The 27,038-nt window shown below is 40.8% G+C and overlaps 1 protein-coding gene across 6 annotated transcripts in view; it reads left to right on the top strand.

Moving 5' to 3' along the window:
• The window catches only part of dst (dystonin), a 204,039-nt gene that overhangs the window by 79,658 nt on the left and 97,343 nt on the right, over positions 1 to 27,038 (top strand). For all 6 annotated transcript variants that reach the window (XM_081350186.1, XM_081350187.1, XM_081350188.1 and 3 more), the window contains 25 exons: positions 5,341 to 5,447; positions 6,741 to 6,860; positions 8,137 to 8,232; positions 8,319 to 8,446; positions 12,479 to 12,572; positions 13,681 to 13,835; positions 14,709 to 15,144; positions 17,725 to 17,853; positions 18,068 to 18,145; positions 18,233 to 18,394; positions 19,027 to 19,131; positions 20,060 to 20,155; positions 20,232 to 20,357; positions 20,474 to 20,626; positions 21,128 to 21,282; positions 22,205 to 22,331; positions 22,426 to 22,609; positions 23,830 to 23,987; positions 24,080 to 24,258; positions 25,128 to 25,266; positions 25,350 to 25,543; positions 25,812 to 25,974; positions 26,062 to 26,145; positions 26,683 to 26,790; positions 26,881 to 26,979. In XM_081350186.1, the coding sequence (XP_081206312.1) occupies positions 5,341 to 5,447; positions 6,741 to 6,860; positions 8,137 to 8,232; positions 8,319 to 8,446; positions 12,479 to 12,572; positions 13,681 to 13,835; positions 14,709 to 15,144; positions 17,725 to 17,853; positions 18,068 to 18,145; positions 18,233 to 18,394; positions 19,027 to 19,131; positions 20,060 to 20,155; positions 20,232 to 20,357; positions 20,474 to 20,626; positions 21,128 to 21,282; positions 22,205 to 22,331; positions 22,426 to 22,609; positions 23,830 to 23,987; positions 24,080 to 24,258; positions 25,128 to 25,266; positions 25,350 to 25,543; positions 25,812 to 25,974; positions 26,062 to 26,145; positions 26,683 to 26,790; positions 26,881 to 26,979 (3,575 nt within the window). The remainder of the gene's footprint in view (positions 1 to 5,340; positions 5,448 to 6,740; positions 6,861 to 8,136; positions 8,233 to 8,318; positions 8,447 to 12,478; positions 12,573 to 13,680; positions 13,836 to 14,708; positions 15,145 to 17,724; positions 17,854 to 18,067; positions 18,146 to 18,232; positions 18,395 to 19,026; positions 19,132 to 20,059; positions 20,156 to 20,231; positions 20,358 to 20,473; positions 20,627 to 21,127; positions 21,283 to 22,204; positions 22,332 to 22,425; positions 22,610 to 23,829; positions 23,988 to 24,079; positions 24,259 to 25,127; positions 25,267 to 25,349; positions 25,544 to 25,811; positions 25,975 to 26,061; positions 26,146 to 26,682; positions 26,791 to 26,880; positions 26,980 to 27,038) is intronic.

The following is a 27,038-nucleotide window of genomic DNA, read 5'->3' as shown; positions in this document are numbered from 1 at the left end:
CAACTCCTGAAGATATTGCGGAGTTGAGGAAGGCTGCAGATCTGTCTCTCCGAGTCACCAAGGAGACGGCCCGTGCTATCGGCCGTTCCATGGCAGCAATGGTGGTCTCGGAGAGGCACCTATGGTTAAATCTGTCGGGCATCAAGGAGAAGGACAGGGCTTTCCTCCTTGATGCCCCGATTTCGCCTTCTGGCCTGTTCGGCGACTCAGTTAACATCGTCGTCGACAGGTTTCAGGAGGCGAAGAAACAATCTGCAGCCTTCAGGCAATATCTCCCTCGCCGCTCCAAGCCTAAGAAGCCTGCCCCCAGTGGGCAGCCGCAGCCATCCACCAGCTCCTCCGCCTACAGACAGGCGCAAAAAGAGAGTGTCGCTTCTAGAGCCCCCCCTCAAACAGCATGGGGGCATAGACGACGCTCTCAGCCGAAGCCTCAGCCGAAGCAGGGCGACCTGAGGGCCGTCCTGCAGGCGAAAAAGGCTTCGGCAAAGAGGTCCTAGCCAGCCTAGGTCCTCTGCGGGCGGCCCCACCCGTGGGGAAGCGATCGAGATCGCCTCCTCCGCGGAGCCCGCAGAAAATCGATGTCGACTTCCCGCCGTCAAGTGCGCTTCGGGACGCATCGGTTTCCAGCGAACGCGCCCTGCACTGTCCACCCCACAGGCTTGCGGCCAGGCAGCATTCGCGTCCGCACATCGAGAATCGTTTTCGGTCAAACCCTGCCGGAGATCCGCTTCAGGGGGCCAAGAACGAATCCCGATTAATACCCGAAGCCAGCCTCGAGAGGCTGGTTCCCTTAGTAGAGTATTTCGATGCATGGAAAAATCTCACGGATATTTCTCCTTGGGCTCTGCGCACCATTCAAAAGGGGTACAGACAACAGTTTGGTTCCCGCCCACCAAAGTTCAACGGGGTGGTCTGGACTGTAGTCGACCCAGAGCAGAGTCGGGTATTGGAACAAGAAGTAAACTCTCTGCTGGTAAAAGAGGCTATAGAACGTATTCCTCCTCCAGACAGGGAGTCCGGGTTTTACAGATCTCAGGCACTTGAATCGGTCTCTGAGGAGATTCAGGTTCAAGATGCTCACTATTCCCATTATCGTGAGCCAAATTCAATCCGAGGATTGGTTTGTCACGATAGATCTGAAGGACGCGTACTTCCACATTTCCATCCTTCCATCTCACAGGAGGTTCCTGAGGTTCGCTTTCGGGGGCGAAGCGTACCAATATCGGGTTCTTCCGTTCGGCCTAGCTCTCTCCCCTCGCACATTTACAAAATGTATGGATGCAGCTCTAGCACCGCTGAGGCTTCAGGGTATCAGGGTCCTCAATTATATCGACGACTGGCTGATTCTGGCCCAGTCACAAGAGCTGGAAGTTCGGAATCGAGATGTCGTCCTTGCCCACATCCAGAGCCTGGGGTTGAGACTCAACACGAAAAAGAGCGTGTTGGCACCAGCCCAGAGAACCACGTTCCTGGGAGTGGTGTGGGATTCGGTCACGATGCGGGCACGATTGTCTCCAGCACGGATCGAATCCATCCTGGCCATGGTGACCAGGATAAAGCTAGGCCAGGCCATCACTGTAAAACATTTTCAGAGAGTGTTAGGGCTCATGGCAGCAGCATCCAACATCATTCCATTCGGTCTCCTGCACATGAGGCCCTTGCAGTGGTGGTTGAAAACCAAGGGGTTCTCCCCGAGGGGAAACCCATTTCGCGTGATCAGGGTTACGCGCAGATGCCTTCGTTCCCTATCTATGTGGAAGAAAGCTTGGTTTCTGTCCCAAGGTCCCGTGCTGGGAGCGTCATGTCGCCGGAAAGCCGTTTCGACAGACGCCTCCTCACGGGCTGGGGCGCGGTCATGGACGGCCGCTTTATGAGAGGTCTATGGCAGGACCATCATTCATCCTGGCATATAAACTGCCTGGAAATGTTGGCGGTGTTCCGAGCTCTGAGGAGCTTCCTGCCGGACCTCAAGGGTCATCACGTCCTTGTGAGGACGGACAATATGTCGGTGGTGGCCTATATAAACCATCAAGGGGGTCTGAGGTCTCGCCCTCTATGCAGACTGGCGCATCAGATCCTCCTGTGGTCCCAGGGGAAATTGTTGTCTCTCAGAGCAACATACATCCCAGGGAATCAGAATCAGGAAGCAGACATCCTGTCGAGGCAGGGGCTGAGGCCCGGGGAATGGAGACTCCATCCCGAGGTGGTGGAGCTAATATGTCAGAGGTTCGGCCCAGTGGAGGTGGATCTATTCGCGTCTCGAGAGACGACTCACTATCCACTGTGGTTCTCCCTCACACATCCAGCCCCGCTGGGGTTGGATGCCATGGTACAGACGTGGCCGAGGCTGTGTCTGTATGCATTTCCCCCGATCGCTCTGCTCCCGGGAGTTCTAGAGAGGGTTCGTCGCGACGGGATCAGTCTATTATTGGTAGCCCCGTTGTGGCCGGCCCGAGTATGGTTCTCAGACATTATATTACTCCTGGACGGCCGTCCATGGGAGCTTCCCATCAGGAGGGACCTGCTGACACAGGCAGAGGGCTCAATATTTCACCCTCGGCCCGAACTATGGAAACTGTGGGTCTGGCCCCTGAGGGGGCACAGTACCAGGAGGCCGGCCTGTCAGCAGGAGTAGTGGAGACCATACTCAGCTCTAGAGCTCCCTCCACGAGGAAATTGTACGGCCTAAAATGGAATGTTTTCACTGTATGGTGCAGAGAGCATGAGGTGGACCCAGTTAACTGCCCAGTGGCTTCAGTGCTGGAGTTCCTCCAAGATCGCTTCTCGGCTGGTCTTACCCCGTCCACTCTCAAGGTGTACGTGGCTGCCATTTCGGCTTTCCACGCTCCTCTGAGTGATGGGCCTCTGGGGAGACAGCAGTTGGTCGTACGTTTCCTCCGTGGGGCTTGGAGGATGAGACCTGCGGCTCGTACCAGGGTTCCCACTTGGGACCTGGCGGTGGTTCTCGAAGGGTTGGTTGAGGCCCCCTTCGAACCGCTGGAGTCGGCTGAGGCCAAGAACCTTTCCCTAAAGGTGGCTTTCTTGTTGGCCATTACTTCTCTGAGGAGGGTAGGAGATCTCCAGGCGCTCTCTATATCTAACGGGTGCCTGGAGTTTGCTCCAGGCAACATCAAAGCCATCCTACATCCTAGGCCGGGCTATTTGCCCAAGGTGCCATCTAATGTGGCACGGCCTACGGTTCTGCAGGCTTTTCATCCTCCACCTCACGTGATGGCGGATGAGGAGAGACTTCACCTGCTCTGCCCTGTCAGAGCTCTCAGAATATATATCCAGAGGTCCTCCTCATGGCGGAAGTCAGACCAGTTGTTAGTGTGTTTCGGGTCGCCCAAGAAAGGGCTTCCTGCTTCTAAACAGACCATTAGCAACTGGATTGTCCATGCTATATCTATGGCCTACCAGGTGCGCAATTTGCCTTCACCTCTGGCCGTGAGGGCTCACTCTACCAGAGGCATGGCGTCCTCTAGAGCCCTCCTATCAGGGGCCCCGATCCAGGAAGTCTGCGATGCAGCAGGATGGGCCACCCCTCACACTTTTATTAGATTTTACAGCCTGGACATTCCATCGACACCTGGCACCCTTGTGCTCTCGTCCTAAGTGTGCATGTGCGCAGCTTCACACTAGGACAGGCAGGGCTCGTTGTGGCATAGTGGGTACTCGTTCCCCCAAAGTGTCATTCGACGCAGTTCGAGTTCCCTCGAAAGGGAACGTCTCGGGTTACGACTGTAACCCTTGTTCCCTGAGAAAGGGAATGAGAACTGCGTCCCTTCGCCACACCTCCCCCTGCCTGGGAGCGCTTGCTTCATCACAGAATGCTATCTCTTTTGTGTGCCGGCGTCCTTTTATAGCTTCCGCATGTGCCGTCACACATTACGTCATGACGCAACACCAATCAGGATTGGTTTAGTTTCATTCATACTTCAGAGGCGCTACGCTGAGGGGCGTTCCCCCATAGTGTCATTCGACGCAGTTCTCGTTCCCTTTCTCAGGGAACAAGGGTTACAGTCGTAACCCGAGACGTTTTGAGAACATATATTGTGCAAAACTGTAAGTATACAACATAATTTTGCAGATAAATAAATTTTAAGTACACTAGCTGCAGAGATCTTAAGTAGGTCTAATGTTTATTATGGCTTGGAGCTTATGAAACCCCAAATTTAAAGTTATAATATTGTCTAACTGATGTCTTTTCAGTTAAAAAGAAACACAACAACGATTCTTTAAATCGGGCGTAGACAGAGATTATGTGTTAACGTTACACCACTAAGCTATATTAGAATGAGAATAATACGCGCGCGCTGCTATTCAGTGATGTCATATTTCGTTTTGAATTTGAGGTGGTAGAACGGTTTAGTCGTGTGTTAACTTACCGAACCGTTACCCCACACACTCGGATAGTTTGCTGCTGTTTGTCGGACGGCTTAAATCCGAACCAAGTCCAAATAATGGATGTTGCAGCTTTCACTTACAGCCGTGTTTACTTAAGATGACGACGAATATGCGTTGCAGCCGGGTTTACCTCGCAGCCGCGGGTAGATTGCGTCATCATAGCTTGTGTAGTAGAGCCATCTCCCAACCCAACTTGGGGAATAGATTAACGGCGATATTTTTTTTATCGCGCGATAAGAGTCTCACGTTAACGCCGATAACGGCCCACCACTAATATATAATTTCATTTTATATTTTTTTACAAACTTATGTGATTAATCACGATTAATCGATTTGACAGCACAAATTAATATAAATGTAAATAATTACATGATATTAAACACACATGCCAGATTTGACAGTCATGCCATTAGAAAACACTTTTCCATCATCCTTATTATGCCAACGTTTTCTCATTGAAACCGGGTTACCCAGCATTTCAAAGCAATGATGTCAAAGAGTATCTGTGTTTCTTTTGCTGAAGTGTGAAACTTCAGAGATGTAATAGTTGCCCTGGAGTGAGAATGAGCTGCTAGTTAACACAACTCTACCACATTACTGAAGCGACCATCATCGGTTCAGCTGTGAGATGTTTGTCTGATGCAGTGAGTCTCCAGAGCGATGAATCTGAGCTCTGAATGCCAGATATCTCACCCTGCAGTCTCACTGGGTTTCATGGTCATTTGTAAAACAACACTGGGATCTAAGAATAGCATTCGGTGCCCAATGGCCTCAGCAGAATAAACATCGAATTCAACACTTAATAGAAACCGGAAACTGTTTTGTCTGTTGTGAATTGTTCTGAAAGGAAAGGTTACAAGCATTTGTTGCAAACCTGTTCAATGGTTTATAAAGTAGCATTCTAACCAAGCAAATGTTTCCCCTTTCGAGCAGATGTTGACGTGTCATCTCCGGATGAGAAGTCGGTCATTACTTATGTTTCAACATTATACGATGTCTTCCCGAAAGTTCCGGAAGGCATGGAGGGCATCAGTGCAAATGTAAGTACAATCACATATTTATAACATAACTACCCTTGTGAAAAATAGTACTCTTAAGCATACTTATTACGGAAATAAAAGAATATACTAAATATAATGTTAATTAAAAGTACATTATGGTTTAAATGTATATTAAATGCAATTAGCTGAACTTTAGAGTGATTTTAAACCCACTTAAGTAGGATTTAAGAACAACTATATAATTTCATAAATACTGCTGAATCTATTGACAAATATTTGCGAATACACATTTGTAATGAAGTTGCAATTTAGTACATTTAAAATAGGCCTATTAACTTTCAATTTAATATTGAATAACACACTACAGTTTAATTATAATTATAATCAAGTATGTTACATGTTTGTCAACACATCTTTATAAGTATGACAAAAGATTATTAAAATAGTGCTTTAAAATGCACTTCAAAGTAAAACTTTAATTTGACAGTATTGCAAAGTGCACTTTTTAAAGTGTAGTTAAGTGTGTTAAGACAGAATCATGAAAGTGCTGTTAAGTGTGTTAAGACTTTAAGTGCACTTGAGTGGCCTTTTATTTCATTGGTATCAACTGCAAGTGCAGTTTTTTTAAATATACTTTTAATATTTGAAGTGCACAATCAATACAATTTAGCACACTTCTTTTTCGGAAGGGTGTGTTTGAATTGAAAGCACTACCAATGCAAATTGCCTGAAATGGGTCTTCTGTGTTCAGTGCAAGGTAAATGTGAGCAGTCTGTGTGCTGACGGCACTATAAAGCATATCGTGTCTGTGATTGAAACTCATAAATAGTTCATTTCAGCCTCGACTCTTCTCGGGCTAGTGCAGAAACATCTCAAGGATTATAGAAGCGACCTGACATACTATAGAAAGTTGTCCAGCTGGGTGGGCTGGTGAATTTGTCTTGGTTTATGCAAATAAACTTTGTCTACATTTTTTAATTACATAAGCATTCCATGTTTCTTGGAGGCTTGTTATGCATGGAATTGAACTAAGTTGGACGCTTCTAAGGAATCTGTTGATTCTTTGGAGTCATTCCCAGAACATTGGATAATGCTGTCTGAGGAAGAGAACCAGTATGTTGGTTACCATTTAAGTCTCATTAACCTTAAATCCAACATGCTTGCCATTCTTACATAGATGAGCAAATAAACACAATATGATGGATATGTCTTTAGAAAGCCAAGAAGTGACACACACTATAACCTCATAGTGTTGGAAGTATGGATGTGTTCATATTTCATGGAATTGCAGTGAGATATAGACTAAGATGGTCGATGTTGTTCCTGAAACAGGATGTGGATATTAAATGGGTGGAATACCAGAACATGGTGATGTACCTCAGCCAGTGGATCAAACACAACGTGACTGTTATGGCAGACAGAAATTTCCCCAGCAATCCTGTGGAACTTAAGGTGAGACGCCTCACCATTTTATTATGCTTTTAAGAATTTCAATATTTTCAAAACTGACTACTGCTCTGTGGGTTTCCTGAATATGGAAGCCCATTTCCACCACAGAAGAAGAAAAATCATGCTTTTGCACGTCATATTTATGCCATAAAAATTGAAATAATGATATAGAAAGTCTTGACTTTTCATATTGTGTTACTTTTTTAAGGAGTAACAATATTTGTAACGGATTTCATTTAAATGTAACTTTTCCCAACCCTGGTGACAATTATAACTTAGCATGTCATAATGTCTTATTATTGTAATGTAGTATGTCTCGATTATGACTTCGTAAGTCATAATTTTCACTTTTTATGTAATATTTATGACACAGCAGGTCATAATGTCGACTTTATCTCGTAATTTTGACTGTCAATTATGACGTCAAAATTTGACTTAGTATGTCATAATTATATAATTTGTACTTTCTCATAATTTTGACTTTTTGTGTCATAGTCAACTTAAGAATTTAGACCTGGTATGTCATAATAAGACTTAGTATGTCATAATTTCCACATTTTTATTTCATAATTATGATGTAGTGTTTCAACATTTTGACTTTTAATGTCATACATTAATTTTTTTTTTATCTCAGTATGGCATAATCTGACTTTTCATCTCATAATTACTAATTACCAAAGCCCTTGTGGTGGAAAATGAGCTTCAAAATCTGAATGACTAGTTCTTTTTCATGATATTTACCATGAAAATAGTGCCATGATGCAAAAAAGAAAAGAAAAAAAGAAATCATATTCGTCCTTATAACAGACCTGCTTTTCTTTGTGCAAAATATAATGTCCCATTTCTTTTTTTATCATTATTATTTGGAAACGAGAAATATAGAGGTTTGGAGGGTTGTGAGGGGCAGTTTTGTGGTAAACCATTCCTAGGCTGATATTACATTTTGATTTATGAAATTGCAGATGTATTTGAAGTAATCATTTGTCAGATATATCAGCCATTTGCTGACATGTATTTTCAGAGATCAGCAGCTGCTAAGACTCTCGCTAACATTAAACATCGCTTAGTGTAATGGAGCCTGAGGCAATTACCTGCACTCGCTCAGAGGATTTGCCCGGCACATAGGTAGCATCCCACTCGTGTTAAAAAACTATTAAAGACTGGAGGAGCATCTCCATCTTTCTCCCAGAGTTCAGGTGTTCTGCAGTGCTATCACTCACTGTCTTTTCTTCTGAAATCACACCGCTTTGTTTTGTCTTTACTGTTTTTACCTTCACAGGCACTTTATACTCAGTATCAACAGTTTAAAGAGAACGAAATACCACCGAAAGAGAATGAAAAGGCCAAAATCAAGCATCTCTACAAAATGCTAGAGGTTTGTATCGTTCATATTTCTTGTAGATTTGCAGTCGTTGACAGATTGTAGGGGTGTCTCGAGCTCTGCTGTGTGTTGGGCTGTAGGTGTGGATGGAGTTCGGTCGCATCCAGCTCCCTCAAGGTTTCCATCCCAATGACGTGGAGAAGGAATGGGGCAAGCTGATCGTGGCCATGCTGGAGAGAGAGAAGAGCCTGAGGCCTGAAGTGGACAGGTATGATGTACACACGCTATCTCTCCATCGCTATTTCTTAATGAAAGAATATGGGCGTGGATGACATGCATTCCACTGAGGAATTCACTTACACTTTTTTTAAGAACATTTTTAAAAAGGTGTTGTACTGTTTATTCATTTATAAGGGTCACTTTTGTGATTTGTGACTCCTTTCTTTTCAAAGTGATATTTTAATATCTTAAGGGGCAGATTTACTAAACAGGGCAAATTAGCACAATTACAAAACCGCGCCGATGGGAGTGGGAAGTTCTGCGCGTGATTTACGGACGACACGCAAATTAAAGAACAAACGCAGTCAGATAATTTCCATAATGACCAACTCAATCTAACATGTTGCGTCTGGTTTAAGACGTGCTTTTTTTGGGGCGGTAAATAATGGCGTAAACATCAGTACATTGACGTGCGTAAACCATAGTAAATCACTTTGCGGGATTCATTTAAATACTCGATCTCCTCCCATAAATATTGCGTCTGAAAGGGAAACTCCTACAAATGCATATGCAATAAGTTCAGCCGCAAAAATAACCCTGTCCATGCCTTTTCAGCGCTAATTTTGCTCTGCGTGACTTTAGTAAATCCTGACAGTAGTTTTTAACACCAAAAGAAGGTTTGCACTGGAGAAAGATGTTAGTAAATCTGGCCCTATATGTTCTATTTTTATATGGGTGATACAGATTATTTTTGCTATAATTTTTGCTGGTGATATAAAGTTAAGCAACATGTTAAATAATCAGTCAATGATTTTAAATGAGCTGTTTATTTGGCTGTTAAGTTTCCTCACGACTTTTAGGCCTGGGTATACTTATGGGTATGCTCCTCCTCGCGCTCAGTCGTGTCCGCACAGCTTTCATATAATTGACCCTGTCCCAAATGGCAAAGCTGTGTCCCAATTCAGAGGCTGCGTCCTTCGAAGGCCGATTCTCCCAGCGGCGTGATGAAGGCTGTCCCAATTCAAAGGCTCCTTCAAACGCGTCCTTTGTTTCCCGTGACATAAAGGATACAACAGATGCATCCTTCCCTGCCTGCCGTACCCTAGAAGTCCTTGCGCGTTGATGACGACAGGATTTTATTTGAGAGAAATTTTCTCTTTTAAATGCAAGTATTGGGTTTCAACTAACTCTAATGATTCAAATGTAAAAACTTTAAAGCGGTTCAAATGTTGGCTCGTCTCTTACTAAGATTTGAGTTTATAAAGTTTATACTCTTAATTATGTACAGAATTGAACCACGGTGAACATATTTAACCAGGTTGTGATCCCTGTTTTGTTTTCAGACAGTTTAATATAACTTTCAAAATAGTCCAGTACATACATTACTGCCGCTCGTCAACGGATAGGCCGGACCAACACATTTTACAATGCTCAGTCCAACCTTCGAAGGATGCATCCTCTGAATTGGGACACAGCTTTCATGTGCACTTGTGGATTTCAGAAGGGTGCTCGTGAGCGTCCCCTTTGCAGTCAATATACGCCCTCGATGCACGCTTTTGCCGATTTCGCAATGTTTTTTTTTTTTCAGTTGCAAAGTGTTTTGATTAAAGTGTGTCATGACTTAAAAATGTCCACTAAAATATCTCAACATAATGCAAAGTGACACATTTAAGTGAAGGGATCAAGGTTGGGCATGTGCATGTCCCAGTTAGCACTTGCTGGTAGATACTTTGACTTATATGGACATTTTTAAAAGCTGCCATGAGCAAAGATGTCAGATTTCAGATCTGGTGGGCCCAGCATTTCAGCCAAGTAACTGCCATTGAATGCTAATGATGGCACTCTTCATATATTGTAGTCCAGCTTGCTATTAGTCTGTCCCCTGAAAGTGTAAACACTGCGGTGCTGTCAAAGCTTCGCTCTGTTTGTTTGAGCATCATAACCAGCTTGACATAGCAACCAATGGAGGAGTTTGGGGCGGGACCATCTGTGTCTCTGATCAGTCATATTCATAAAACATCAGCAGAATGATTTTCTGTGTCAGTCATTCATAAATCCATTCTTATGTAAATTGTCAAAGAATGTACTGAGATTATTTGTTTTTAATGTTCTTTTAATCCTTCTGCTCACTAAGGCTGCATTTATTTGATCAAAAACAGTAATATTGTAAAATATTATTACAAATTAAAAAAGCTGTTTTCTATGTGAATATATAGTAAAGTCTAATTTATTCCTGTGATCAAAGCTGAATTTTCAGCATCATTACTCCAGTCTTCAGTGTCACATGATCCTTCAGAAATCATTTTAATATATGATTTGATGATCAAGAAACATTCATTATTATTATCAATGTTGAAAACATCAGATTTTTGTGGAAACTGTGATACATTTTTCCCCACTTTTCCCATGCAGAAATTTAAATGAAAAGCATTTATTACATTTATTAAAGCATTTATTAAATACAAATCTTCTGTAACATTATAAATGTCTTTACTGTCACTTTTGATCAATTTAATGCATCCTTGTACCCTGGAAAGGAGTTCTCGCGAGAGCACAAGGTGAATTTGCTCAGCGAGTTACTCTGGTGTCGAGTAATGATGCTCATTAAATATGCCCTTGTATCTGAGGTGCACCAATCACAGCGGGTTATCTGATATAGGCGGGCCAGAGGCGAGATGATGACAGCGCTGTGACGTCGAAGTTATTAGTAAACATTGCAAGATGGCTGTGAATGAACACCAGTTGTTTGAAACGGCTTTGGCCGCTACAATGAACGAGTTAGACTTGGCTTTTTATCTAAGGACGTTTTTGCTGTTTTGCCGCAAAAGAGTCTATTCTACCAGTTAGCTCCGCTGGTAGCTAAGCGATGTTGTGATTGGTTGTAGTGTTATCCAATTGGGTGCAGTGAGATTTTCAAATGCATGCTTGGTGCTTTTCATTAGTCAACGCCAGTCCATTAATCTTTCAGATTTAGGTCTGGATTTCCAGGCTAGCATCCTTGATGAACAAAAGTATTAATTTCTCTCCCTTTTTTAATCTTACCACAAATGTTTAAATGGTATATTTAAACATAAAAAAAAAAAAAAAAAAAAAAATCAACATTGATAATAATAATGATAAATGTTTCTTGAGCATCAAATCATCATATTAGAGTGATTTCTGAAGGATCATGTGACACTGAAGACTGTAGTAATGATGCTGAAAATTCAGCTTTGATCACATATTAAAATATATTCACATAGAAAACACATATATCAAATTGTAATAATATTTCACAATATATTTTTTTTTTGATTAAATAAACATAGCCTTGGTGAGCAGACAAGAAGTTGTAAAAGTTGTTATCAAACTTTTGACAGCTACTGTATATTATATATTCTAGATTTGTTTTAATGATATTGCCCAGCCCTGTTGTGCACCAGAGATTAGTTTTGTTTAATGCACAGATATGATTGTGTAATTCACAGCTGTATTACTCATAATATTTATGTGAAAACATGGTGTTGGAAATCACCTGGAAATATTTGGAAATCACTCTATTTAGTGTTGTATTTGTACGTGATTATATAACAACAGCCATAAATGGTTAAATGATTGAAAGGACTGAAAGCGTGTGGTGTCTAGTGTGGCACACCCTCGTCTCTCACAGTCTGAACCTGTGCGGGATCAGGAACGCTCAGGGTTTGACCCGGGGCTGGTGTTCGTGTGGGCTGGCTCTTTTGCCAGCGCTGGGAGCCTATAAGTAGCAGTGACTGGAAGCGTGCGCTGTCAGAAGGGCTTTAGATGGCAGGTGGGGTGGGAAACGCCATTCTCTGGGCCGGACGAACACATAGTTAGCCTGTTATGATGCACTGTAACCTGGTGTACGGCAGTAGCACCTCATCAGTGAGTGACAGCACTTTAACCAGCCTGGGCTCTGCTGAAAACCTGCTGTCGGGAACACACGAGCCTCTGTCCAGCACCCCGCTTTACCTCAATAACAGCTGTGTGTATGGACCCAGGTGAGCGAGACACACGCGCTTCAGGGAGAGAGCACTCCTGCAAAACCTGCCGTCTGACTGTCTCTGTCTTCTGTTCATAGGCTTGAGATGCTCCAGCAGATTGCAAACAGAGTCCAGCGAGACTGCATAGCCGGAGAGGACAAGTTAGCGCTCGCAAGGACGGCTCTTCAGTCGGTGAGTTCAGACGTTTAGCAATACGTATATGAATATTGTTTTTCTTTGTCTTTTGTTAGTCGCTGGGGATTTACTAAATGCATAAATGAAAGTGTCTTGATTGCCATTAATTATCAAATACCTGTAATTAGGCCAGTGGAGTAAGAAAAATTAAATCTTAATATGTTAATTTTACTTTCACTAAGTAAATATATATTTATTATTTAAGGATGTTTAGATAATTTTTTGTATGTTTAGATGGTATGTTTTTCGATTGCACAGGTGTGACAGTCATATCTGTGTATAAAATAAAACTGATCTCTGATGCACAACAGGGCTGGACAATATCATTTTAAATAACTATAATATATAATATACAGAACTTGTTAAAAGTTTGGAGACATTATAATTTTTTTATGTACATTAATGGAGTCTCTTCTGCTCACCAAGACTGCATTTATTTGATCAATAATACAGTACAAACAGTAATATTGTGAAATATTATTACAAATTAAAATAGCCGTGTGAATATGTTGTTAAGTGTAAGTTATTCCTGTGATCAAAGCTGAATTTTCAGCATCATTACTCCAGTCTTCAGTGTCACATGATCCTTCAGAAATCAGTATAATATGATGATTTGAAACATTTCTGATTAATATCAGTGTTGAAAACAGTTATGCTGCTTCAGATTTTTGTGGAAACCATGATACATTTCTCAGGATTCTTTGATGAATAGAAAGTTCAATGAACAGCATTTATTTGCATTTATTAAAACATTTATTAAATAGAAATCTTTTGTAGCATTATAAATGTCTTCACTGTCACTTTTGATCAATTGAATGCATCCTTGATGAACAAAGGTATTCATTTATCCACAAACGTTTGAATGTTATCATTTCCACAATAATATAATATTTATAATATATAATATATATATAATATATAATATTATATTATATTATAATAATTATAAATGTTTCTTAAAAAGATATACATATATAAAAATATACATTTTAAAATCATTATATAAAAAAAAAGAATAATTATTGGAAATTTTGCAGCAGCAAAGGTAAGTGGTTTATGATTTTTTTACACTGTAAATCTGAAAGGAAACGAATATCTCCTCCAGGATGCGAAGCGTTTGGAATCAGGGATCCAGTTCCAGAACGAAGCCGAGATCGCGGGCTATCTTCTGGAGTGTGAGAATCTCCTGAGGCAGCAGGTGGTGGACATTCAGCTTCTACTCGACGGCAAATTCTACTTGGCTGATCAGCTCGTTCAAAGGTCAGAAAGTGAATCAATCGACTTCATTTCTGTCAGGACCACTATCGTCAAATACGACTGACAGTTAGCATAGAGTTGGGATTGGCGGTATGGTTCTGTTCTGGGCGGGAACTCCCTGCGCATCCATGCAGTCTAGCGTGAATAAGAGCAATAACCCCCCTCAGGGTAAACAGAACAGAACCAACATGAATGTATTGCAGATATCATTCATTCAAGATTTTAATGTACAACATAATTCGAGAATTTAATCTGATTCAAAGGGAATCAGAATATCAAATCCTGACTGAAGAGAGGAGGAGCTGGGGAGGGAGGAGGGTAATTCGCTCCTGAGAAACGCCATATCTGCTGATAATACTGAAGGAGCTTATATATTAATACAGTGATATTCGCCGTATTAAAGATAATCCTCAAAATGAATGTCAATGTCACTTTATTTATAAAGCACTATTTAAAACAACAACTGTAGCCCAATGTGCTGTACATAGCATAAACATAAACACAATAAAAACAAATAACAGACAATAAACAGATAACATGCCACTGTATCATCGATTCAAACAAATAAGCGTTCAGTTTTGATTGTAAATTTCCCACAGTACTCGCAGTGCTATTACTAACCGGCAGACTTTTCCACAATTTTGGCTCAGCGACTGCAAATGCCCGGTCACCTCTGAGTTTTAATTTTGTCCTTGGAACCACTAATAATCCCTGATTTGAGGATCTCAGAGACCTCCCCGAGTCATGTTTCGACCATTTACAGATTTATAGACCGTTAAAAGGACTTTAAAATCTACTCTATAGCGGACCGGCAACCAGTGTAATGACGTTAATGTGAGTGTGATGTGTTCATGGCTCTCTGTGGCTCTCCCTCAGGGTATCTAAGCTGCGTGACGACCTGTTGGCGTTGAGAAGCGAGTGCTCCACCGTCTACAGCAAAGGACACACACTGACCTCAGAACAGACCAAGATGATGATCTCCGGCATCACGCAGAGTTTGAACTCCAGCTTTTCTCAAAGCCTCAGCGCCGGAGGCCTGGTCAGTACGGGCCCTGCAATGACCCCATCCATGAGCCCCAGCATGCAGCCCGCCTCGGTCCAGGCGTACCTCAGCACTGGTGGAGGAGGAGGAGGAGGAGGAGGAGGAGGAGGAGGAGGAGGAGGAGTGGAGCCCGGGGTCCTTCAGCAGCTCAAACACATGCAGATCCGCAAGCCCATGCTCAAATCCTCATTCCTGGATCCTAACTTGACCGAGGATGAGGTTAATTTGAAGTTCGTGCAGGATCTGCTCAACTGGGTTGAGGAAATGCAGGTGTGTTTAAGACTTCCTTCTGTTAGTGCACTGCAAAATAATCATTCTCAAGGCCTTCACACCAAGAACAATAACGATATAATTCTAAAAATCTTTCTAGATATAAAACAGTCCACAACACAACTGTAACGATAATGCCACAGGGAAACAATATCGTGGAATCGCTTTTAAAGATCTTGAGCATTTAAAGCGGCTGAGGATAAAACTGCAGCTTGTGCTTATTTTAGACAGAACAATATAGTCCGCTGGTGTGGCTGCTAATATACTTATCATTAAAGTTATTTTTAAAGTCCCCCTGTAGTCAATTTTATCCCTTAAATCTTTGATCACCAAAATTACATAAACATTTTTTTCCTTGAATTTTTTTTTCATGCCTTAAAATATCTTGAATGTAACTTGACACCTTTGCCTCATTTAGTATGCACGGTTCTATGAATATGCAAATGAGCCCTGCCTCCACTCACTCACTCAGAGATCCACTCGTTGACGATCACACGTTGATCTGATTGGTTACAAGGTAGTTTGTGACGTCAGAAACACCAGCGATTTCAAAGCGTGTTTTTGAGACTGTCTTTGGTTCACTGCAGTTTTAAGGAGAAAATACTCAGCAATGGTGTCGACTTATGAACTTACACATGGTTTGTGTTAAAGCACATTAAAAACACCACATAGACACATAAACAACATTAAAAGCTGGATTTTCACCACAGAGGGACTTTAATATAGTCATCGTTCTTGGTGTGAACGGGCCTTTAATCAGTATTTTTGTCCATTTGTCAATTTTGTTAGACAGGTTCTCAACACTGTTTTAAAGCATTAAAAATACCAAGCATGATGATTTGAGTGATGATTTTACAGAATAATTAAGGTATTTTTTTTCTCAGAGAATAAATATCACAAACTTTTCAGAGGTTTATGCTTAAAGTAAGGAATCTATTTGCAAATAGAGGAAGAAAAATAAATGTAATTCAAAATTCCATTAATATTCTCTGAAATCAAGTCTTAAAGGGGAAATGAAGCAGTCAATCAAGTTTACATGATTTACAAGATGGATTTCCACTTTAATCAACAATTATATAAGAAACATGACAAATGTAAACATATAAAAGAAAAAAAAAGAAAAACCGTTATATCTTTTGCTGCCAGGGCGCTGCCATTGTGTGCAGTATTCTAACGTGTGACGTCACGGGGTTGGTTGGCTTTAATAAACCTGGCTGAATGTATTCATATCACGACGTGAAACTGTCTACACCACGGAGTTTTGAACGCGAACAACTGTTAGGTACAGTCATTAATAGCTAACAGCTGTAAGCATGAACTAGCTAACACTAATTTAGTGTTTAGCTAACTTTAGTGGAGTTTATTAGTACCAGACAAAAAGACGACGTCTAACGTTAACGTTAACAAACTGCACATGGAAACATTGTTCGCGATGTCTGCCATCATATTCATGTCTCTTGTCAACACCATATAAGTTAGCATGTATTAATATATGCATTTGAGCCGATACGGCGTGGGAACCGAGCAGTGGTAAGTTACGTTGTTATGTCGAACAGCCGGTGGTGGTTTTGGGCGAAGAGCGGGTTGGTAAGTTGCAACGCGTGTGGCTGTTGTAATGCGATGCCCACCGTGTCAGAGTCCATCTGCTGTATATAACATATAACGTTAGACTTCATTAGTTGTTCGCGGTCAAAACTCCGTGGTGTAGACAGTTTGACGTCGTGATATTAATACATTCAGCCAGGTTTATTAAAGCCAACCAACCCCGTGACGTCACACTTTAGAATACTGCACACAATGGCAGCGCCCTGGCAGCAAAAGATATAACGGTTTTTCTTTTTTTTCTTTTATATGTTTACTTTTGTCATGTTTCTTATATAATTGTTGATTATAGTGGAAATCCATCTTGTAAATCATGTAAACTTGATTGACTGCTTCATTTCCCCTTTAAGGCCAGATTTACTAACAGCTTGCGTCAGCACAAACCCTCTTTTGGTGTTAAAAACTACTGTCAGGATTTACTAAAGACACGCAGGGCAAAATTAGCGCTGAAAAGGCGTGGACAGGGTTATTTTTGCGGCTGAACTCATTGCATATGCATTTGTAGGAGTTTCCCTTTCAGACGCAATATTTATGAGAGGAGATTGAGTATTTAAATGAATCCCGCAAGGTGATTTACTACGGTTTGTGCTCGTCAATGTACTGATTTTTACGCCATTATTTACCGCCCCAAAAAGCATGTCTTAAACCATTTTGCGCCAGTGTTAGTAGATTATCTGCAGCTCTGCTTGTTTATGACCCGATGCAACCACTCTTGATGGATTGTGTTGGTCATTATGGAAAATGTTCTTTAATGTGCGCATTAAATCACCCGCAGAACTTTACACCCCCATCAACGCTTTTATGGGATTTTGGTCTCACACTAACCTGCCCTGTTTAGTAAATCTGGCCCTTATTGTGTTAAAAAAAAACACACTAATTTGCTTGAGAAGAAAAACTGTGTAATTATGTTTATATTTTTACTGCAAGACAAACGTATGTGCGGTGAGGTTATTGACTGATGTTTTTTGTCTCTGAAAGGTTCAGCTGGATCAAGCGGAATGGGGCTCGGATCTACCGAGTGTTGAATCAAATTTAGGGAATCATAAAGATTTCCACAAGGCCATCGAAGAATTCCAGATGAGCATTAAAGAAGCCAAAATGAGTGAGGTAAGACAAATCATTACATTTAAAAAAAAAATCTAAATTCAGTCATTATAAACTCACCCTCATATTGTTCCGAACCCAAATGACTTTCTGTGGAAAATTGTAATTTATTTTGGTATTTTTAAGTATTACTTAACATCTTATGTATATATATATACAGTATATACCTGCAAATAATTGTCTTAAAAGAATGAACTTTCCCGTGTCACCCCCACAGAGTCAGATGACCCAGCCGTTCAAGCAGAGTTACTCTGAGAAGCTCAACAAGTTAGAAAGCCAGTACAGGAGGCTTCTGGTAAATCAGCTTGGGAAAGATCTGCCTTGAGTTCCCAGCGTCCGTCAGAGCTGTGCGTCTGAGCTTCTTGTGCCTCTGTGTTTGCAGAAATGCTCGAGTGAGAGGCAGAAACACCTGGAGAGCCTGCATGACTTCGTGTCCCGGGCCACTCAGGAGCTGATCTGGCTCAACGAGAAGGAGGAAGAGGAAGTGGCTTTCGACTGGAGTGAACGAAACAGTAACGTTTCCAGGAAGAGGGATTATCATGCAGTAAGTCCATCCAACCCACATCCACTCAAGTCTCAATTCTCAAGTCTAGTTTATTTATAGAGCCTTTTCCACTACAAAGAACCAACGGGCTACAGTTAAAAGCAGTCTACAGATTATAGCCAATAATATTAAAACAGAACAAGACAACAGTCAATAGTAACAAAAAGCAGCGAGGAAAAGACCTAACTTACACATAATAAAACAAAAAACATCTGCCAAAATTTCAAGAATTAATCAACTGAATGTTATGCTCAGTCTAAAAATATAAAATGCATAAATAAATGTAATATTTATCATATCTTTATATCATTTTGTTGGCAGTATTGGGTCAGACTTTTGACTTTTAAACCCAAACTTTTAAATTGGATTAGCTATGAAAATACCATTTTGCTTCGAGGCTTCATTCTAGCAATATGAAAATCCACCCATAATTATATGAATCCACAAGAGCTGCACTAGAAACTAACTTTAACCAGCCTCTTCTTGGATGTGGCGGCACTGTAAACTTCCGGCATGATTAAGATTTGCTGTTAATCACAGGCGTTTTGCCGTTGCATGTTAAGGTGCAGGTTCTTGGTAAAGAGGCTGGATATCTGTGGCAGGAACGTCTTCATATGTGTGTGTTTCCACAGGATCTCATGAGAGAACTGGATGACAAGGAAGGGGTGATCAAGTCAGTGCAGGAGAAGGCGGAGAGCCTCTTGCTGGAGAACCATCCTGCCAGATTGACCATCGAGGTCATTTGAAACTAATTTTCCATCTGAACTCCTCCTAAAGCACATCTGGACTTTGTTTTCTTAAGTGGAACTGTTTAGCAGAATGCTCACGCTGTTCTTTTCCATGTAATGAAAGGGAGTGGGACGGTTATATGAACTTCTTGGACATTATTCTCTTCTAAAGTCATTTTTCACTAAAAAATCTTCCCTTCTGCTCTTCGCATATTTACATTTGGCATCATCATGGGCCGTATGAGAATATAGAGCAGCAGTCACATGGACCACCTTTATGATATTCTCATGGTGCGTTTTTTTGTCTTTTTGGAGTTTTGGCAGCTTCCGTCTCCATTCAAGTTCATTGTATGAAAAAGAGCATTGAACATTCTGTGAAAAGTCCTGTTCCGTAAAAGAAAGTTTTTATGAGAATAATATAAAATAAAATAATAAAAAAAATACAAATAAAACTGAAAAACATAGATATTCCCTCTAACTGTATTGTAACATTTTATTACTATTTTATTTTTAATTTTACCATAAAAAAATTATAAAAAAAAAATAAAAAAAAAATTAAACTGAGTAAATACACATATGTCCCCTCCAACTTTATGGAAACATTTTATTTTTCACTTTATTAATATTTTTATTATTATTTTTTTTTTTTTACTATCCCAAAATAAATGAAATGAAATGAAATGAAATGAAATTAAACATTTTTTATTATTAAATTAAATAAAAAATAGTAAATACATATTTTCTCTCTAACTGAATGGAAACATTTATTACTTTTTTTGAAAAATTAAATATAAATAAATAAATAACTAAATAAAATTAACTGTATGGAAACACTTTGTTAACATTTTGTTTTTTATTTACCATTGCGTAAAGAAATGAAATGAAATGAGAGTAAATGCATAGCCGCTCCCCCTAACCGTGTGCATCTGTGAACCAGGCGTACAGAGCAGCGATGCAGACTCAGTGGAGCTGGATACTGCAGCTCTGTCACTGTGTGGAGACACATCTCAAAGACAACGCCGTCTACTTCGACGTGAGTTACACTGCTAGTTTTAGCACAACACATGTTCATGACATGTGACCGTTCATGACAGTTACTCTCCTTATAGTTTTTCAGCGATGCCAAAGAGTCGTTGGATTACCTTAAGAGCCTCCAAGATGCCATCCACAGAAAGTACAGCTGTGACCGAAGCAGCAGTTTACACCGGCTCGAGGATCTGATTCAGGAGTCCATGGTTCGTTCGCTTACACACAAATTCATGCAATTATTTGGAGAGTTACATTTCTTCTGTCCATTAATGTGTAGATGTATGTGCGTGACTGAGGCCGGATCGATGTTTGTTCTTCACAGGAGGAGAAAGAGCAGCTTCTGAAGTACAGCAGCACTGTGGGTGGGCTAGTGGGTCGGGCCAAGGCCGTCGTTCAGCTCAAGGCTCGCAACCCGGAGAATCCCATCAGATCCTCCATCCCCGTCAAAGCCATCTGTGACTACCGCCAGATAGAGGTACGGTCACCGCGACACAACTTCTAATGCCCATATTACAGTTTTATTCAAATTGCTTACTCACAATTTCTGAAATTATGGCTTCATTTCTTGAAACTCTACACTCAAAACCACAAAATACACACACAACATGCAAATCATCAGAAATCTCTTGCAAAAGCAAACACTTCATTCAAAACTATTTTAACTCTTCCAAATGGTGTTTTTGCTTATTCTCTAGTCTACACAAACATCAAATGATTAGCCACATACATGCCAAAACTGCAAACGCATTTTGTGTCTTTTTCTTGTTTAGTGTGCGGAAATAAAATTAAAACAATCTATATTGTATCTTGTATGCATATACTGTATATATATATGAATATGCATACAAGCCAAGTCAGAAAGTCAACTTTATTTCTAAAGCACTTTGTGTGTGTGTGGTTTGTGTCTGTGTGTATGTAATATGTGTGTGTATATATATACTGTATATATATATATATCTGACCCATCTCTCCTCAGATCACCATCGGCAAAGACGATGAATGTGTTCTAGTGAGTAATTCTCACAGGGCGAAGTGGAAGGTGATCAGTCCATCTGGAAATGAGGCCATGGTCCCTTCGGTCTGCTTTAGTGTTCCTCCACCCAACAAGGAGGCCGTTGAAATGTCAAGCAGGTGAGGACATTCTGGGAGATCATTTTATTTAGTTTGGGAAATGGAAGTAGTGACAGTGTCTTGTCTTGTGTATTGTGACTTGCATACGAGTGTAACAGATTATCGAAAAAGAAAAATAAGGGTGACGACTTGGTTCTATGCATTGGTTGTTGATTGGTTGACGCAGATGTGGGCGTGGCACTCAAAAGCGTATGCAGATGAGCGTGAGCTTGCAGGGGCGGAGTTTAAGCGCACTCAGTGATTGGAGAATCCTGTCTGACATTTATACTGGAAGATCCAATTTTGACATTTTGATTAAACATTACGAGGTCTTTTTTTTTAATATGAACCATATGCACGGATTAATTGTTAACAATCAGACGTATAACATGCATTAGAAACCAGAGGGTGAATTTCATGAAAAAACTTTAGAGTGAAGCGTACCAATTTATGCTTAAATATGATACAATACAGTGATTGTTTAAACAAAGGAGGTCTCTTTAGGGCCTTTCGCACCGGAGGAACCTTTTCATAGTTTTTAGAAATATTGGCAGATGTTCCCGGATTTTGGCGTGTTCGCACCGCAGGAACTAGGAATTATTTTAGTTCTAGGAATTCCTTTTGGAGGAACTAATTTAGCTTCAACTTCAGAGTCGGTCTAAACCAGCACTATATGAACTATCTGTGACGTTAGTGTTCGCTGATTGGCCGAACGCACGCGAAACACCAGCACCCGCCATTTTTAAAAAGCTGTGTTCCTACTGGCGGTGCGAATGCAACCAGGAAAATGTTCCTAATGGAACCATTAGTTCTCAGGGAAACACCCTGGTGGCTTCTAGAACTAACCGGTGCAAAAGCCCATTATATTTGTCCTTTATCATTCCCATTCAATGCTCACATTTAATATTAAATATTATACTTGGTTCTCTTTCTCTCACTCCAGGATTGAGCAGCTGTATCAGAATGTTCTGGCTCTGTGGCATCACTCTCACGTCAACATGAAGAGCGTCGTGTCCTGGCACTATCTGATGACTGACATCCGTGCCATCCGCAAGAGCACTGTTGCCTCGGTACAAACCTTCTTCTGTCTGCGTGTGCCTTGAGACCACAGTTATGTTTTAAAACCTAGTGAACTTATAGTGCGATGTTAATTTTCCTCCCTAGATCAAGACCCTATTGCCAGGTGATCACGAGCAGGTGCTGGGCAGCCTGACGTCCCACTTCGAGGACTTCTTGAGGGACAGCGATGAATCTGATGTTTTCACGGTGGCTGATTGTGCCCAGCTGGAGAAGGAGGTTCTGGCTTGTAAGGAGTATTATGAGGAACTCCTTAAATCTGCAGAGAGAGGCAAGTTACTGTACACACACACACACACACACACACACACGCCCATATACAGTCAAACCAAAAGTTATTCAGACACCAGATATAATTTTTATATTTTTTTACTAGTGTGTGCAGGACACTATAGTTCATTTATGTAAGTGAGGAGAGCAAAATAAAGTAAACTGTGACATATTATACCCAAATATTCTTCATACAGTGACGACCAGTAAAAATTAAAAAAAAATTGGGACCACGTATTATTCAGACACTTTGAGCTGATCATGTTTTGCTGAAGTGTTTTTTCTTTAATTGCTAATGTTCTTCTTACACACAGACTGAACAAAATGAAGCACTGCTTGGTGATTGGTTGAGCTAAACTGGTATTATCTAATTGTGTAGTTAAATTTAACAGCTGACAGATATTCAACATAATTCATGTGTGAGACAGTCTAACAGAAGGACGGACAAAACCAGTCAAATATCAACTGAGTTCATAACTCTGAGTTCTTGTCATATTGTATTACCATTTTCTAAACTATAGCGAATAAACTGTGATAATGTGAGAAATGTTGAAGGTGTCTGAATAAATTGTGGTTTGACTGTACAACAAAGGGACCAGAAGTCATGCATTTATCAGACAGTGGCCATATCAGGAAACCAGGGCAACAGGGACTGATAGTAATGAAATGCGGGGGTGTCTAGGCTAGAGAATAGTTGAACTATACGTTTGAATTAGCAGTGACTGGTGCCACCAGACATTAAGCACGTGTTCTCCTGAGCCTTTAAAGTAGAATGTTAATGCTATAAGGAATGATGTATTATCCATGCACAGATCTCCTCATCAACATTAGAAATTAGAGAGCAAGTGTTTGTGGGTGTGCATTTGAATTTCAACAGACAGTTGCACTACAGTTTTGGTCATTTGTAATGCATCTAAAACCATTATGTAATTACTGAGTGCACTTTAAATATTTCTGTTTTTGTTGCTCTTGTTGAGACGAGTTCACAAGTTCACTATATTTGCTGCCTGTAGTCTAATAATGAAGTCCTGAAATATGAGTTGTTTGCACGTTTTACATGCACATACACAAGTGTTAGATCAATTCGGCTTAGATGTGTTGTCACTAGCTACGTTTTCAATGCATTTTCTCAAAGAAGCAGAAACAGGCAAACAAACTATCAATTATTGTATGGACATGATGTCTCACTGATGTAATGCATTGCCCTCTGGTGGTCAACAGAAGAACACGAGGAGTCTGTGTACAACCTCTTCATAACTGAGGTGCGTAACTTCCGCATGCGTGTGGAGGGTCATGAGGAACAGCTGATCAGGAAAATCCGTACTCCGCTAGACAGAGATGACCTGCAGGAGTGTCTTCTGCGCATCACCGAACAGGAGGTTTGATCTTCAGCTTCGTTTTTTGGATGTCCAGTGTAAAATCTGGATTCATTTCTGTAATACATCGGGCCTCTCCTTCTCACTCATTCCAGAAAAAGAAGGTAGAGCTGGATAGGTTGAAGGAAGACCTGGAGACCCTGAGAGAGAAGTGTGAAGTTTTCCTCAGGCAAGCATCCGCCTCTCCATCCGTCCCCACGCTTTCCTCTGAGCTCAGCATCCTCACCCAGAGCACCAACCAGGTCTACTCCATGTGCTGCATCTACCTGGAGAAGTGAGTCTTTACTCAGTCCTCAAATGAGATGTGTTTAAAAGAGTAAAGATGAGTATTACTGATGTGACCTTTGCTTTCTTCAAAAAGATAGAAAAGGATCTTGCACATTTTTCAGTCCACATTTGACATGATTCCAAGATACAAGATCCTTCCAAAAAGAGTAAAAAAGCTCAATGCTTGAAATTCATTTGCTGCACATCCCAGACAAGGATTACATGCTGAGATTCTAGTAGTCTCTAGCAAAAAATACCTAATATGCCCATTTTCTTGAGTCTTGATTTTGTTTTTTGGCTCCATTAGAATAGGTTTTATACTTGAATGTTCAAAAAACACCTTATTTTTCTCATATTCTCCATTGTTGCAGCTCCTCTCTTCCCAGTCTGTCAGTAACACTCTGTTTAGTTCCTGTCTCTATGAAGCCCCTCCTTCTGAAAAGCACACTGTGCTCTGATTGGTCGGCTGGAGCAGTGTGTTGTGATTGGTCGAGCGCTTCGAGTGTGTTTGGGAAATGTCCCACCCCTTACCATAACCACCAGTTTCAACACACTACTAACTAACTCACCCAGGCCCCGCCCCTTTATTTTGCGTATGAATTATTTAAATGAGGAATATCGTGACGTGTTCGTTCCCGGAAGAAACTCAAGACTACAATGGTTTGAACTTCAGGGAGTTCAAAAATAGTGACACTGATATAGAGAATAACTCCCGCTGGAGGGACTTTGGAAACCTTTTTCAAGCTCAAACAGCAACATTACACACTAAGAAAGATGAACATGGAAAAAGCATAATATGAACCCTTTAATCAGCTAGAAAGGACTGCTTTATAATTTCTATCTTACTTGTTTGACTTGATTATCTTTTACACTCAGGCTGAAGACAGTGAGCTTGGTGGTGAAACACAGTCAGAGTGCCGAAGCTCTGGTCAAACTTTATGAAGACAAGTTGTGTGAGGAGGATACAATCAATGCTAATATCAAATCTATCGATGGTGTTGTGAGCACTCTCAAGGTAATAAACTCTCATTGTATCTTTGAAAATGCTGTCTCGATGATGGTTTAATCATGGAACAACTTTGACTTCGTGATTTTTAGCAATGGAGGTCTGAAATCGATGAAAGACGCGAGGTATTCCATGACTTGGAAGACGAGCTGCAGAAGGCACGAGTGGTCAGCGAGCGTATGTTCAAAACGCACAACGAGAGAGACTTTGATTTGGATTGGCACAAGGAGAAGGCCGACCAGCTCAAAGAACGATGGCAAAACATCCACTCTCAGATTGAAAACAGGTCATTAAGTTTAGGGATTATTGTGTTTTTCATTTATTTATTACATATACATTTATGCATTTGGCAGACACTTTTATCCAAAGCGACGCATTGCATTTAGGTTATACATTTTATCTGGAATCAAACCATTACTTTGGCGTCGCTAGCATCATGATCTACCATATGAGCTAGAGGAATGCATGTAACTTAATGCATGTACATTGATTTTGATAATGCACAATTTATCTTGTTCATTATGGATGATGTATTTGTGTTTCTTTGTATTCAGGCTCCGAGACCTGGAAGGCATCAGCAAATCTCTTAAGTATTACAAAGACACATACAACAGCCTGGATGAATGGAGCAAAGAAATGGAAGCCAAGCAACTCAAGGCCCAAGAGAATCAACCTGAGGACAGCAAGGCGTTGGCCGAGTTCCTTAACCAGCAGAAAGTATGAATAAAAAAAAACTCTTAGGTAAACTGTATATGTCCATCTAGTTTACTAGCATCAAATCCTAACAATTTGCTTTATTTCTAGGTTTTGGTTGCAGAAATCGAGCAAAAACAGAGCAAAATTGAGGAGTGCCAGAAGTATTCAGAACATTATGCAGTTGGAGTGAAAGTAAGGCAAAGTTATTACTTTAAAATATTCTGACATAACAAAATATATGGTAACATGGTAATACATTTTTTTTGTCTTCGGGTACTAAGGTATTCTGTCTCATGTGAATATTGGGTTGCACTTTATTTTACAGTACGTACACTTGTACCATGTACTTACAGTGTACTTAACTAAGAAAGTAGTAAGCAGTACAAGGTAACTACATGGATAGGTTTAGGGGTAGGTTCAAGGTTAGTACCTAGTTATTACCCAGTTATTATAATTACTATAATAAGTACATAGTATGTACATTTGGAACAGGACTGTGAAGCAAAGTGCTACCGAATATTGTAATCATGTAGTACCATGGTATTAGCATGTGACACCAGTACTTTATCATAGTACCATTATAGTAATTTTATGTGGAAATGGTATACCCTTAAATACTTCATCCCCTGGGAAACAATACAATAAAAACAATTAAGCAGATGGCAAAGAAACCTTTATTTAAGTGTTTTTATTTATAGTGTTTTTTCCACCCTTTTGTTTGTCTTTAAGGACTATGAACTGCAGTTGATGACTTATAGAGCCATGGTTGACTCTCAGCATAAATCCCCAGTGAAGAGGAGGAAGATGCAGAGTTCCTCTGATGTCATCCAGCAGGAGGTACGGGAGAAATATAACCTATTTTCATAGGCTTACACTGCTATTCTTTTGATTTTGTTTGAGTATGTATGTCTTTGTTTCCCTCCTCAGTTTATGGACCTTCGTACACGTTACACAGCCCTGGTTACTCTCATGACACAGTATGTGAAGTTTGCAGGTGAAACACTGAAGAGGGCGGAAGAGGATGAGGTAAGGCAATTGTGACTTTTTCTTGTCTTTCATGCTTCATCGAATAGAGTTGATTAGCA

The sequence above is a fragment of the Scardinius erythrophthalmus genome (assembly GCF_964197995.2).
Source record: "Scardinius erythrophthalmus genome assembly, chromosome: 21".
NCBI classification, from domain to species: domain Eukaryota; kingdom Metazoa; phylum Chordata; class Actinopteri; order Cypriniformes; family Leuciscidae; genus Scardinius; species Scardinius erythrophthalmus.
The sequence above is the reverse complement of the archived record's forward strand: the minus strand, read 5'-3'. Positions and strand labels throughout refer to the sequence as shown.